The sequence below is a fragment of the Lynx rufus genome, unplaced genomic scaffold, assembly GCF_022079265.1.
Source record: "Lynx rufus isolate CCGP_SWC_20201006 ecotype Redwood Valley unplaced genomic scaffold, mLynRuf1.p SCAF_16, whole genome shotgun sequence".
Lineage (NCBI taxonomy): Eukaryota > Metazoa > Chordata > Mammalia > Carnivora > Felidae > Lynx > Lynx rufus.
Genome location: NW_025814830.1, coordinates 38,347,567 through 38,361,503, shown reverse-complemented (window position 1 = coordinate 38,361,503; position 13,937 = coordinate 38,347,567). Strand labels below are relative to the sequence as shown.

Genomic DNA, 13,937 nt, shown 5'->3' with positions numbered 1-13,937 from the left:
CTACAATTTTCATACCTTTGGAGTCTTTTCTTTCCTTCTTTCCCTTCTTGCTTTTTACTTCTATTAAACATATATATGATTTGGTAAAAAGAATAAACATTCTGTAGTCCTTGTCTTGCTTGTGCAGGAAAGAGTTCACAGGCCCAAGACTGCTGTCCTCGGAGAGGCTTGTTTGCGAGGTTGGCCCTTGACTGGCGTGTAGGAACTTCGATTTTGGGAGAATTCCACCATTTCCCAACTGATAGAAGTGGCTCTCTGTGCCTAAACTGTCTGTGCAAGCAATATGGTTTAGTCTGGACACCTGCTTTCTTTCTGGGAGTCTGGAATTTTTGGATGTGCCGGCCAGAGACTGCCTACATGCCTGCGCTCTGACCAAAACCCTGAACTCCCAGGCTCGGGCCAGCTTCCCTGGTGGAACACCACCTCACACATCTTGTCACAGGTTGCTACTGGGGGAGTTAAGTGCTTCCTGGGTGACTCCCCTGGAAGAGGCCCTTTGGACACTTGTGCCTGGTTTCCTTGTAGACTTTGTTCACCCTTTTTCTTTGCTGATTTTGTTTAGTACCCTTTCTCTGTAACAAATCTCAGCTGTGATTACCACTATATTCTGTGTCCTGTGAGTCCTCGTAGTGAATCATCAAACCTTGGGAGGCAGGGGTCTTAGGGACTCCTGACACACCTGAGTGGTGTAACTCCACATGGCACTTTAGGAACACTTAACGTTCTTATGTAAGACCTTGGGGCCAATGGACAACAATAATAAAAATAACAACAATGGGAGTTCACATCTAATGAGGATAATACTATATGCCAGGCACTATATGCCTGTGTTGAGGCTTCAATATATTATCTAATTGATTTCATCCTTATAAGAGTAGTCCCAGTGAGGTCGGTGCAATTATCACCTCATTTGCAGAGGAGGAAACCAAGGCTCAGTGAGGCTACATGAATGGCCAGGGTCACACTGCTAGTGTGTGGCAGAGAGCCAGGTCCCAGTCCAGGCTGTCTGGCTCCAGGGGCCACACCCTTGTTTGGTTTTTCTGTAGCGTGAAGAAGGGCTTTGGTGGCTTTAGGAAGAACTCAGCCTTCAGATATCAGCTCAGTGCTCTTTGACCTCCCCAGCTAGGCTACCCACCTTGGTGTAGATTTTTCTGGCCCCTCTGTATCTTTGTTTTATACCTCTTCTTGAAGTTTGAAAATATGTGATTTCTGTGATGATCCGATTAAGGTCTGCTTCTCCCAGTAAGTTTCAAGTTCCGTAAAAGCAGAGGCGGAGGTGGTTTTTGTTCTTGCCTAGCATGGCACCCGGCACAGTGAGTCCTCAGTAAGTATTGGATGGCAGTGCCATAGATTGAGCACAGGTCAAGGCTGCCTGTGACCAGCCTCTGGTGGGCCTGAGTGGTGCAGCATATGCTACTCAGGACAGCAATGGAGGGCTGAGGGGCAGGCAGTGATTCACAGAGGAAAGGATATTTGAGCTGGATTTTGAAGGATATGTAAGAATTTTCTATGTCATGAAAGTTGATGTGAACTGAGGTGAGATGGGCATATTGGGCAGAAGGAACAGCATGAGCAAAGGCACAGAGGTATAAAGTGTCAGAGGACGTTACTCTTCATGGGTTCCATGCATTGCTTTCCTTTGGTCTTTTGTGACCTATAGAACCTGCTTACATGCACTTTCAGGCCTCCAGATAGATCTGGGTACTCTCAAATTCTTGGCCCTGAGAGTACCATTTAAATCCTTTCCAGCACATACCTGTACCCCTAGAAAGGCTCTGGAACAGTTTAGGGAGTAAACTAATGAAACGTGACTCTTAGCTGTCAGTGGGCCCAATGCAGAGTTCAAAGGAGGAAATGGAGGCAGAGCAAATTGCTGAGGTCACACGAGAGCCCCCAAGCTGGCAAGCTGGGCCTTAAACCACAGCCGGAAGTGCCTCAAGTAGCTTCTGTCTTGGCTTCTATCCCCTGTCTGCCCAGCATGGCATGGGGACGTTAAGGGCTGGGATGGAACACTTGAAGGAGATATTGAGAGAACCTTCCTTGCCCTCAGCTCCCAGGGCACCCAGAAGGGTGGTATGTGTGTATTCAGGGATGCACAGAGTTCTCCGCTCATTTTTGGAAGTCCTGTGAGAAAGCCATGTCTAGATAGAGTTGTGGCTTCGAAGAGAGGATTGCCCCACTATTTTGGTCTACCCTGGGTGCCCAAATCGTGAGGAACAGTAGACTTCTGATATTTTCTTTCCTTACAGGTGTTACAGGAGCCAGTGCCCAAGTGGAGAAATGTCCGTGGCCATAATCCTCTGGTGGGTGTGTTGTCTTCTGCGTGAACTGCCAGCTTTGGTTTAAGTGGCTGCGGATGGTGTGCCAGTGTTTGAGTTTGCCCCCTCCCTGCCCAGGCATTTTCCTATCTCTTAGCTGGGGTGGAAGAAAAGAGGGAGGGGCAATTGGAAGATGGCAGCATATTGGTGTTCTGAGGTCAAGGAGCTCTGAGGCCTGGCTGGGCATTTGCAGATCACAGGGACCTTCTGTCAACTATCCTAAACTGTCCCAGGTGGTCAGCCTCAGCTGCCAGGGGTGTCCATTTCCTGTGGCTCATTCTACCCGTATCCTCTTCTAGAAGGAACCCAGTAGAACCTAGGTCTCCCCTAGGACCTGTCTCTAAGTAACAAAGTTGCTCGGTAAACCTCTGATTTGGGTTTGCACTGGCAATGCCCAGGGGCTGAATTCGGCTCACCCTGTAGCTACCTCTTGCTTTGCCAAGGGTGGACCTAGCAAGCAGGGGCTACAGTGTGCCTGATCTCCTTCCTTCCATCCCCATGAGGGAGGCTCTGCTCTGGCTGCTTGGAAGAGATGGGTGGAGTTTGAGTCTGGTAAGAGGGAGCTTAAGAAAGGGATGATGGTTCTGGGCTCCTGCCCCGTGTTGTAGGGATGATTAGTTTCACTTTTCAGATGAGGAAACTGCAGCTGAAATAAGTTGCCCAAGGTCATATACCTCTGGTAAATGACAGAGCTAGTAGCTCTGACCCGTGGAGCAGGGGGAGCTTGTGCTGGCTCCTCATTTCTGGCAACACAAGTGACATCTCCTTGTGTGGTTCATTAGACTCTGAGTTGCACTAGCAGCAGGGACTATGTCTAATATGGCTGACTGTGTTTGCTACAACATAGCGCTCTGTCAGGCACCTAGTAGGTGCTCATTCATTCGTTCATTCAACCAGTATTTATTGAATGCCTGCCATGTGCCAGGCACTGTTTAGACTCTGGAGCAGTGACATCTCAAAGCTCTTGCTCTCTTGGCCTTAATATTCTGGTGTGGGGAGGCAGAAGACAATTCGGTAGTGATTTGGTAGATGGTGATGGGAGCTGTGAAGATACCTGAAGCAGGCAAAAGGGTATTAATTAAATAAGGCAGAAGTTCTCAGAGCCTTTGAATAAAGAATCCCAGAGACGTGAAAATAGTTTCACCTCTGTGCATGTGGGAGAAGATAGAATGCCAGTCGTTCTCTTTGGGCATAATAAAGAAGCCTCAGAAACATTCATATTCTTTAGGAACCAGCTAAGATAGTTAGGTCATAGATGTTAGGGCTCAGAGGTGACATTGTACAGGACACAGTCCCGGTCTCAAGAGTCTGAGTCTCCTCAGGACAAAGATCATCTCCAAAGACAGTTTTATAATACAGAATATGATAGAATTAGGTATTTCTAGACACGTTTCTGCTCTGGACAGAAGGGCAAGATTGGTAGTTTTGTGAAGTGTCAATTCATCACTTTATCTGAATTGGCTTTCTGATGCAGGGAGATGTTTGTTCAGCCTTCAGATGGAGAGTGTTTCCCCTAAGCTTTCTGAGATTTTCTTTCATCTGCAGGTAGGAGTTTGCAGTTTTCTATGCGGAGCACTGGAATTTCATTAGTTAGCACCGAGAGAGAGAGAAAAAAAGGAAAAATGTGGAAACGAGCAGAATTTAAGATTATTAGCAAATGAAAAATGGAACATGGACTGTTTTATATATACTGGCAACAAAGAATGATGGGCATGGGGCTGTTCTTTTGGATAAGATAGTTGGGGAAGGCATCTCTGCCAAGGGGACACTTGAGCACAGACTTAAACATAGAGAGTGAGCAGTACAGATTTCTGGAGCAAAAGTGTTCAGTTACAAGTCATAGCAAATGCAAAGGCCCTGAGGTGGGGTCATGCTTGGGTGTTTAGGGGGAACACTCAGGAGGCTTGTGTGGTTGGAAGCGCATTGAGTCAGAGGAAGGGTCGTAGGAGACAAGGGAAGATGGAAGTGATTTTCTAGGGCCCTGTGGGCTTTGGTAAGGGGTTTGGTTTTCATTCTGAATTCAGTGGGAAGCCCCTGGAAGGTTCTGAGTGGAGGAACATCAAGAGCTGGGTGAGGTTTAACGGGCTCGTTTTGAGTGCTGGATAGAGAACTGACTGCAGGGGACTCAGTAAACACCGAATGACTGTTCCCTCCGACTTTATATAGGCTCCTATTACAGCTGTTACTTGGTTGTCCTATAATTGCTCTAGTCTGTCCACACTGTCCTGAGGGCCCTGCAACCATGTTGGCTTCATCCCTGGCCCCATCACAGCCCCATGTGGGTTTCACGAGATGGCCATCAGTGACTGAAGAGACCAGAGTTCTACAGCTCGAGGTTTTTGGGGTAAAGTGCTGCGTTCTCCCTTCTGCAGGGTCTGCTGTACCGCGATGCTTGTCGATGGGGCTTCACGCTGCAGACATATGTGCAGCTCACGATGCTGGACCACCACACTCGTCCCCAGGTACATTCAGATGCTCAGCTTTAGCCTTCTGAAAATGTTCTTGCCGTGGTGGGTATATGATTTCCAGGAAGGGGAACCTTGCAAGGAAGCCTCGCTGGACCTTCAGCACTGCTCAGCCTTCTCTGTCTTTGGGGCCAAGGCTTCCTGTTCCTGGCTCTCTGAGTTCCAGCCTCTAGTGCCCTCCCCCACCAGCCTCAGCTAGCCACTAAGTTGGTAGGGATGTCCCTGTGAGCCTGAGTGTTCACAACCTGACTCCTTCTGGGCTCAACATTATTTAACTCAGTTCTTCTCCAAGTGTGCCTAGACCTGGAGCAGCAGGAACATCTGGGAACGTGTTAGAAATTTTCTGGCCCCATCTCAGACCTGCTGAATCAGAAATTCTAGAGATGAGGCCCAGCAATCTGTGTTTTATCAAGCTCTCCAGGTGATTTTAATGCATGCTTTGTTTGTTTGCATGGTTTTTTTTTTGGTATGAAATTTACTGTCAAATTGGTTTCCATACAACACCCAGTGCTCATCCCAACAGGTGCCCTCCTCAATGCCCATCATCCACTTTCCCCTCCCCCGCCACCCGTCCACCCCCTATCAGCCCTCAGTTTGTTCTCAGTATTTAAGAGTCTCTTATGGTTTGCCTCCTTCCCTCTCTGTAACTTTTCTTTCTTTCCCCCTTCCCCTCCCCCCGGTCTTCTATTGAGTTTCTTAGGATCCAATATGAGTGAAAGCATATGGTATCTGTCTTTCTCAGCCTGACTTATTTCACTTAGCATAACACTCTCCAGTTCCATCCACGTTGCTACAAATGGCCAGATTTCATTCTTTCTCATTATCAAGTAGTGTTCCATTGTATGTATAAACCACATCTTCTTTATCCATTCGTCAGTTGATGGATATTTAGGCTCTTTCCATAATTTGGCTATTGTGGAAAGTGCTGCTATAAACATTGGGGTACAAGTGCCCCTATGCATCAGCACTCCTGTATCCCTTGGGTAAATTCCTAGCAGTGCTATTGCTGGGTCATAGAGTAGATCTATTTTTAATTTTTTGAGGAACTTCCACACTGTTTTCCAGAGCGGCTGCACCAGTTTGCATTCCCACCAACAGTGCCAGATGGTTCCCGTTTCTCTACATCCTCGCCAGCATCTATAGTCTCCTGATTTGTTCATTTTAGCCACTCTTGAGAACCACCGATCTAACCTTCACCTTTGGCTCTTGGTTCAAATTCTTGGGAGAAAGAATTTGATTGGCTCAGCTTGGTCCCTGTGTCTACCCGTAGGCCAATCAGGTGTTGGCACAGATCACAGGGCACAAACATGCCGCTTAGACCCCCTCTATTAGCTGGCATGTGAATAGGGACAGAGTCTCTTAAAAGAGAGCTGACTGAAGAGAGCCTGATCGGCACCTGTGGTTCAAAATTGTAAGCACAACCTGGAAGACCAGCATGGATGCTGTCCATGAAGGAGATGGGAGGTCCCTATAGCCTGTTATGTTGACACAGCCACTCAGCTGAGTGGTTTGATCCAGAGCTGGGCAGTTGTGACTATAGCTATCCTTCCACAAATCTGTATCTTTTAAAGATGGAAAGATATGAGCAGAACTGTATGAGTTTCTGTCTCCCCAAATACCTAAGTGATACAGGTCAGAGCATCTGCGGTTGGCACTTTTCCCCCTTTACTCACCCTATTTTTCCTGAACAGGCACTCAACCGCAAATCTAAATTGTGTCTAATATATCTGACTATAAGGGGACATATGTGTGTTTCTCCGTTTAAGGAAGTCTGCCATGGGAGAGGAAGAAAGACAGACAAGGAAGGAGGAACGGAAGGAGAGTTGGATGAGTGGGGTGCTAGCAACATATGGGTAGCAGAGGGTCATAAGTGAGGAGAGGATGGAAAAAAATGGAAAGGAAGATGGATGGACATAAACACCCAGGAAATTCCTGGGTTACGGCTTTGAATATGCCTCTGATTTGCTAGTCCAGGTCCTGTGGGTGCTGTGGGCCAGGCTGAGTGAGGCAGTGTTTGCCCACTTGGGCACAGTCCTTCCCGGTTTGCAAAGGTCTGCAGTGATCCCCAGCCAGCCCTGTGCAGAGGCACAAAGGTCTCACATCTTTGTGGGGTTCCGGAAAGCCAGGCCTTCAGTCACTGATGGCAGAGTCCCCAGCATGTCACACACACTCCAGCCCTCTCGGGAAAGCCCTCACACACTTTCCACTGGACAGCACTCTGCTGGACAGCACTTGGTGGTTTTTCTAGCATTTCCCCAAACTGATAATCCATTTGAGCCTCACCTCTCCTATGAAAGAGGCTGCTGCTGATGAGCCCTCTGTCCCTGCATTGCTGCAGCGGCCACCGAGAGCTTCAGGGCGTGGCAAGGGCGGGGGGGGGGGTGCGGAGCACAGCTGAGCCCCATGTTAGACCCACATTTCTGCTCTGGTGATTGCCTCACCATCCCATAACTTCTCTATTCTTGTGTTCAGCACAGACCGTAGGCGGGGGGAGCAACAAGCATCCTTCAAGCCCTCCTGACCTGAGTCAATGAATCACTTTGTTTTCTTTTAGACATCACCGGTACGATTGATGGAGCGGTCGATTCACAGCGCAAGATATGTTTTTGTAGAAAACCTGTATAGAAGGTACTGTAGTTTACACAGTTGATAAATTATTAAACCCTTAATTTTTTAGAAATGAAATTGGAACTTGTTTACTCCCGTGACAGATATTGAGTACCTCCTGTACGGTCTCTCGCATGTACTGCCATAGGCCTGCTGTGTAACAACCAACCACGAAGCCTCAGTGGCAGACAGCTTTCTGCATGGATTTTGCTCAGTCATCTGGGGTGGCTGGCCAGGTGGTGGCTCTGCTGTCCGTCATGTCTGGGGGTCGGCTGGTCTAGGACGGCTCCAGCCAGGGTGACTGGGGTGACTCATCTCTCCTCTTTGTGCCTCTCATCCTCCTTCTGGGACCAGCAAGCTAGTCTGGACATTCACTTCTCATGGTGATGGCGGAGAGCAGAGGCACCAGCAGAAATGCACGAGCACTTTTCAGTCCTTGGCTACAGATTTGCTGTCACCCCATTGGCCAAAACAGGTCATGCCAGCTGACCCCAGTCTGAGAGTTGTGGAGGGCCCATGTGGATCACATGGCAGAGTGGGAGGATATGGGGCAGAGTGAAGACCCAGGGCAATGGAGTGGTCAGGCTATTACCCTTTCACCCAAAACTGTCTTTTGTCCTCATGGGTGTGGACTCTGTCATATAGACATGGTTAGGGGACTTCTGGTGGCCCACAGTGCTGAGGCCTCAGAGGCTTGGGACCCTCCTGATTTCTGTGCTCAGTTTACTGATGATTTTAGGGATCTTAGGGAGATGGGCTGCAGGCTTTGGCCTGTGTGCTGGCTCTACATGCTGGCTCCCCCGTCCCTCTCCTCTGCAACTGTCCTGTCACCTCTCCCATCTCTCCCCAACAACCCTGTCTGGATGGGTCGGACTTCTTTCTTATTTTTAATTACTGCTGTTGGGCTTTCTTCATAATGTGTGAGACAACTTCTGATCAGGTTGAACTGTATGAAATTATTAATTTTGACCAAATTTGACCCACAAAATGGCAGTTACACATGGTTCAACTTTGTCTATGTTTATTTGTTCAGTTGTCTGTTGTGGTTCCCCTGCCCACCCCCGCCAGCTGGACCATAAGCTCCTTGGGCCCTGTGGCAGGTATACTTGCCTAGCATGCACACAGCGTGGGGCCAGCACCTGGGCCATATCGTGAGCTCTTGCTGGGCAGTGGGACTTGCAGCCATTCTTGGGTCTCCTGCCTGGCACATTTCCCAGGCTCTGGCCCCAGCTGTTTCACATCTTCTCCTTTGAGGGGACCACTAAAAAGGCTTCTCTGTTGGTCCCGAGCTGGTGTGTATTGTGCCCGTCTGCCTGTGTGGCCCCCAAAACAACAGCTTCTGCTCCCATCCATTCTGAGCGTTAGACTCATGCCATGAGTCAGGATAGCAGCCAGGGCAAGTCATGACTATGGCTTTGTCCCCCAGCCTTCCAGCAGGAGTGGTCCTGATGCTAGAGCCCCATCCTCCCCCAGCTGCCTGGGGTTTCAGTGGAGCCCAGGTGTCCACTACACTTTCCTTTGCTCCCTGCTCATCAGTGCCTTAGCCAGAGGGAGGACAGGCAGAGGAGAGAAGAGAAAGAATAGAGAAGCCGTGCTGGTGTTTGTTTATTGCTCTGACGTATGGACCCTGGGCAGCAGGGTGGGACTTCACCTGACGAGGCTCTCTGTTTTGTACTTGTTGTCAGCTTGGCCATTTCTGTGTGGCAGCCAGTGGCTCTTTTTGAAGTGGGTAACCTGGAATGGAATGACCGGAGGCCCAGGGGAGAGAGTGAGGTGTGGAGTTCGGGGCACCTGCATCCCATCCTGGCTCTGGAATTTGCTGTCTTTGTGCACACAGCTGAGTTCCTAAACCTCCCTGAGCCTTTCTTATCTCTAATTCCTGTTGTCCATCTAGAGAGCCTATGGAACAGTTGCCTAGTTTAGGGTTTGTGCCTCTTATGTAGGTCCTTGCCTACCCTGATCTTTGCCAAATTTGCCAGTTAACCCCCCCAGCCCCTGCCTGCAGGCTGCCCGAGGCCTAGTGAGTTTCCCCAGGAGCCATTGTCTCTGCCTGTCCCAGCAGGTGGTTTTAGCTGATGTCAAGGGCTTTGGTTACTCATGCCCTTAGTTGTTCATTCCAGCACTTCTGATGGGTGGTTCTGATTTCCTAATCTCTGCAGCTGTGGTTGAGGTCATAGGTCCAGAAAACGTGGGCCTTGCCCTGGCTGTTTTGTGGGTAATGTAGGAAAAGACCATAGCTTTTAGTTTTGTTTTTTTAAACTCTTTTCCTGCCCTGTTAGCTTCATTTTTATCCCTCCCCTGGCCCTCCCAGAATGCCTGGCATCTGTGGTTAGGATTTCGGTGGGACAGTGAACCCCAGGAGAAATTTACTGTGTCCATGTTTCTGTTCTTGGGATCTAATTGTTTCAAGTTCATACAGCCTTCAGAGAACGTGGGTTCCCCTGAAGACCTCGTTGGAACCTCAAGGCTGGTTCCTGGTATCACTTGATTCAGGCTAAAAGCTGTTGGTTGGTGCATGGCATTGGGCACTCCAGAGGCTGCTGGGAACACTGTGGCAGCCTGCGGGGGGGTCGGGGGGGGGTGAGGCCATCTGCCACTTCAGTTTCAGGGAAATCAGAGAAGGTGGTGCTCCTCAAACCCTTTGACTGAAGCCTCCCAGAGGCGAAGGAATGCTCACACAGGTGGCTGCTTCCCCACTTGCCCTCCCAGACCATATAGCCCAAAGAAGCCCACTAACAAACCGGAAGTTGCTTTGAAGTCCCCTCTTTTATCTTAAAAATTCATATGGATTTTGCATTCTGCTCTATAATGTGTTCTTCTGTTTGTATCTGTAACAAACACCAGACTGAGCATGTGGTTTGGAGTACCTCCTCCCTCAGCCACGTACCCTAGAGTCCCCAGATTCTGGAGGTGGGGAACTCAAGGAGAGGGGGTCTGAGTAGGACCTCCACAGTGCGGGTGATTCAGCTCTGACCCGGACCAGGTTATCTGTGTTCCCTGGAAATGAGGGTGTTTGCTCAAGTGGTTGAAGGGCAGGCCAGGAGCCACATTTATTGTCTGGTTCTTCATACTCCACTTTGAGTCCTCAGGGCAGCCCTGTGGTGTAGGTACTGGGGACCCTGTTTGGCAGAGTAGGAACTGAGATGGGCTCAGAAGACCCATGCTCCTTCCTGACCAGGCGGGTGACTGAGCAGGGGGAGCTGCCCTGTGCCCTGCTGTGTGGGGAGCAATTATGAGGGAGCCGTGGGAGGCATCGAGATTTTTCTCCTCAAGGCCCGAGGCTTCAGACTGGCTGGAGGCCCTGAGGAGTCTACTCAGGCGAGTCAGGCCTCTGCCTCTTTCCACCCAGGCCTTATAGTGGGCTTCTCCCAGAGATCACTGTACATCTTGTTAACATGTAGATGCTGCTTTGCTGAGTCCGGGGTGGGGCCTGAGAACCTGAATTTATAACAAGCACCCTAGGTGGCCACCATCCTGGGAGGAGCACACTTGGAGGCATAAGGCTTTAGAAGAAGCCTGCAGCCAGCCGGCAAAGAGCTCTCCGCTCTAGTGCCCAGCCCTTTTCCTCGAGAGTTTTGTTTCTGTGGCTTCCTTGGGGTCAGGAGAGTAAGAGCCCAGTCCTGTAGGCTTTCTTGGGTGCAGGCAGTCCGCCCTGGTGAAAGTTCTTCAGTGCAGGGGCTGGGGGTTCTGTTTCCTGCATTCCTTGCTGTTTGTCCATTTTACATTTGTTGTTTCAAGTTTTAGTTGTTGGGGGTTTTGTTGTGTTTTCTTTGTTTTAAGGGTCTCCAAGTTTATTCCTGGGCCAGGAAAGGTGCAGCCAGGTGCAGCCATAGGCCAAAGGTTTTCTGTGTGGGGGCACATTGGAGTGTTTGTAGCCGGAGCTAACGAGGTGATGAGAGCAAGGTAGCGTGGAATGTGGGCTTTCTTCTCGGTTGCTCTCCGTCCAACCCCAGCTTTCCTTGATGTAGTGGGTCAGCCACAGTGAAGTGTTACTGAGAAAGGAGATGTTTTGAGAGTTTTCTGCTCCCCACAAATACGGATTTCTGTGCTTTGAGCCTAAACCAAATGTATGCTACACCCGAGTTTGGCTGGATCCTTTGCCCTCGCCTATAATAGGATGTTTCAGTTCCTACCTGGGGGGAGTTCGGCTGGGTACTGGGAACCCCAGCATGGCACATGTAGAGAGTCAGCTCCTGGCTCAGCTCATGCCTCCCTCCATCCTCAGGTGCTCCAGGAAAAAGCTTCCTGATGTGTACTGATGGGGACGGGTACAAGTTGCTGCTGCCCCTTCGGTGTTGGGGTTGAACCTTTTCTCTTTCTTAAAAGCCATTGCAACCTTGGGGAGGGGGGCTGGGTGGAAGGGAGTACGCCAGGCCACATACTGGCATTCTGCATCCCCCAAAGCAAAATTTCTTGAAGGTATCCTTGCCTTTTGGACCTTGAACAAGTAAGGAGCTCTCCTAGGGAGAGACCTGCCTCTTCTGGCCCCCCCCCATTGCAGCGAGTTTGGGGCAGGCAGGATGTGAGTGCAATTATGCTGCTAGGGGTGTGAGAGCATGGTGTTAATTGCTGAAGAGGAAGATTCCAGTTACATAGCCTCCTTAACAACCAGGCACTTGTGAGGCCTGGGCACCGCGCTGAAGTGAAAAGCTGAAGGTGGTGAGAAGGACTCATGTAGCTAAAGTGGCCACGCAGGCAATTGTGTGGCCCAAACCTTGTGGGCTGAATAATTGAATGCCAAGGTTTTACTAGATTGGTTGGCATTTTCGAAGAACAGAAGTAGGGGAACTGAGTGGGGCCCAACTGGAGAAGTGACAGCTGACTCGCCTGGGGTTGCAGATCAGGGACATTGATGAAGACCCTGCATTTGGAACAGTAAGCAGGCCCTCCTACCTCCCTAGCTGGCCTAGGGGCTGGGACTCTTCCCCTGCTCTGGTCCAAAGGGGGACTTAGGCCTGGGTCTTGACCCTGAGAGCTGTGCCTTTCCTCCAGCTGCGGCCACAGAGACACAGGAGTGTCCAGAACAGCCCCCTCACTTGACAGACAGGAAGGGCAAGTGATGTAATGCAGAGCATGTGAGTTTTGGGGCCACAGAGAGCCAGGCTTTAATTCCTGCTCAGACTGAGGTGTGTTTCACTGCTCTGGGCCTCAGTTTTCCTCATCTGCAAATTTGGGACTAAAATTGATCATATAAGGTCTTGTGAAAACAAGAGACAATCATGTATACAGGGAGACTGGCATATGAATGAGAGGTTTCTGTTCCAGCCTGTGCTGTGCAAACTGGGGCCTCTGAGGGCCTCAGGAGGAGGATAGCAGCAAACTGTGCCAAGCAAAACAGCCAGCAGGATTCGTGTGGATCCAAGACCTCGGTTTTGCCACCCTGGGTAAGGGGACGGCACCACGAAATCCTCTCATTCCACCCATTCCACTGTTGGGGAGTCAAGTGGTTGAATTTTCTGTAGAGAGGCGCCGCCCACTGTATGTTCTGTGGAAATAAAAGCAGTGGCTTGGGGGCACCTGAGTGGCTTAGTCGGTTAAGTGTCTGACTTTGGCTCAGGTCATGATCTTGCAGTTCGTGAATTTGAGCCTCACCTCGTGCTCTGTGCTAACACCTCAGAACCCGGAGCCTGCTTTGGATTCTGTGTCTGCTTCTCTCTGCCCCTGCCCCACTCATGCTCTGTCTATCTGTCTCTCTCCTTCAAAAATAAATAAACATTTTTTAAAAAATTAAAAAAAAATTAAAACAGTGGCTTATTGGTGGTGCTGGGTGCCCCAATCTAGAGGCAGACACAGGAGGAGCCAGGCAGAATTTCCAGGAGGAAAACTGCGAATATGGATAAAGCAGCACCTGCTGTCTGACATTCCTCAGAGTCACAGAAACCAGGCCTCCGTTTCCTCACTCAGCTTAGCCAGTGACAGGTTGTCCTGGACCCCCTAGCACAGTGCTCCCAGCAATCTCGGAAGGGTTTCCTGGAGGTCTTCCTGCCAACCCGGCTGGCAGGGAGGCTGCCCCCACGGAGGACCTCTCCAGGAGAGCGCTGGAAAGGGATATCCTTCTTCCTGTCTGTGGGGGAAGCTGCCAGTTTGGGCTGGGTTGGGGTGGGACCAGGAGGTCCCTGTGCCCCTCAGGAAGTATCCTGAGATTATCTGGAACTGATTTCCAGGGGAATAGTGGCTCTCAGGCAGGCTCCAGAGACTCCCGCAGATGTGAGCCCCATCCCCATGTCTCTGCGTCCTTCCATGCACATCCTGACCCTTTTTTCTGGTAGTGTTGGTCTGGTTTTTCAGTTAACACTGTGCTGCATATGTTCTGCATGGTGACTCAATTCAGCAGTTCCAGCTTCCGGGATCTTCCCAGCTCTGGGATTTGGCAAAATCTGCCTTGAGCCTTGCAGACACATGTGAAGTTCTGCAGGGCAAAGTATGACACCTGACTGTCCAGCAAGCATCAGTGACTTGGGAGGCACTGGGCAGTTCTGCCTCTGGCCCCGCTCACTAGTCCACAGCCCTATGTTGCTAGTCTGTTCTGTGCCTTCAGGCTATTTGG

General features: G+C 50.1%; 1 protein-coding gene across 5 annotated transcripts in view; it reads left to right on the top strand.

Moving 5' to 3' along the window:
- TK2 (thymidine kinase 2) overlaps positions 1-13,937 on the top strand; it is a 97,860-nt gene that overhangs the window by 68,015 nt on the left and 15,908 nt on the right. For all 5 annotated transcript variants that reach the window (XM_047078516.1, XM_047078515.1, XM_047078518.1 and 2 more), the window contains 3 exons: positions 2,250-2,303; positions 4,691-4,780; positions 7,338-7,411. In XM_047078516.1, coding sequence (XP_046934472.1) covers positions 2,250-2,303; positions 4,691-4,780; positions 7,338-7,411 — 218 coding nt within the window. The remainder of the gene's footprint in view (positions 1-2,249; positions 2,304-4,690; positions 4,781-7,337; positions 7,412-13,937) is intronic.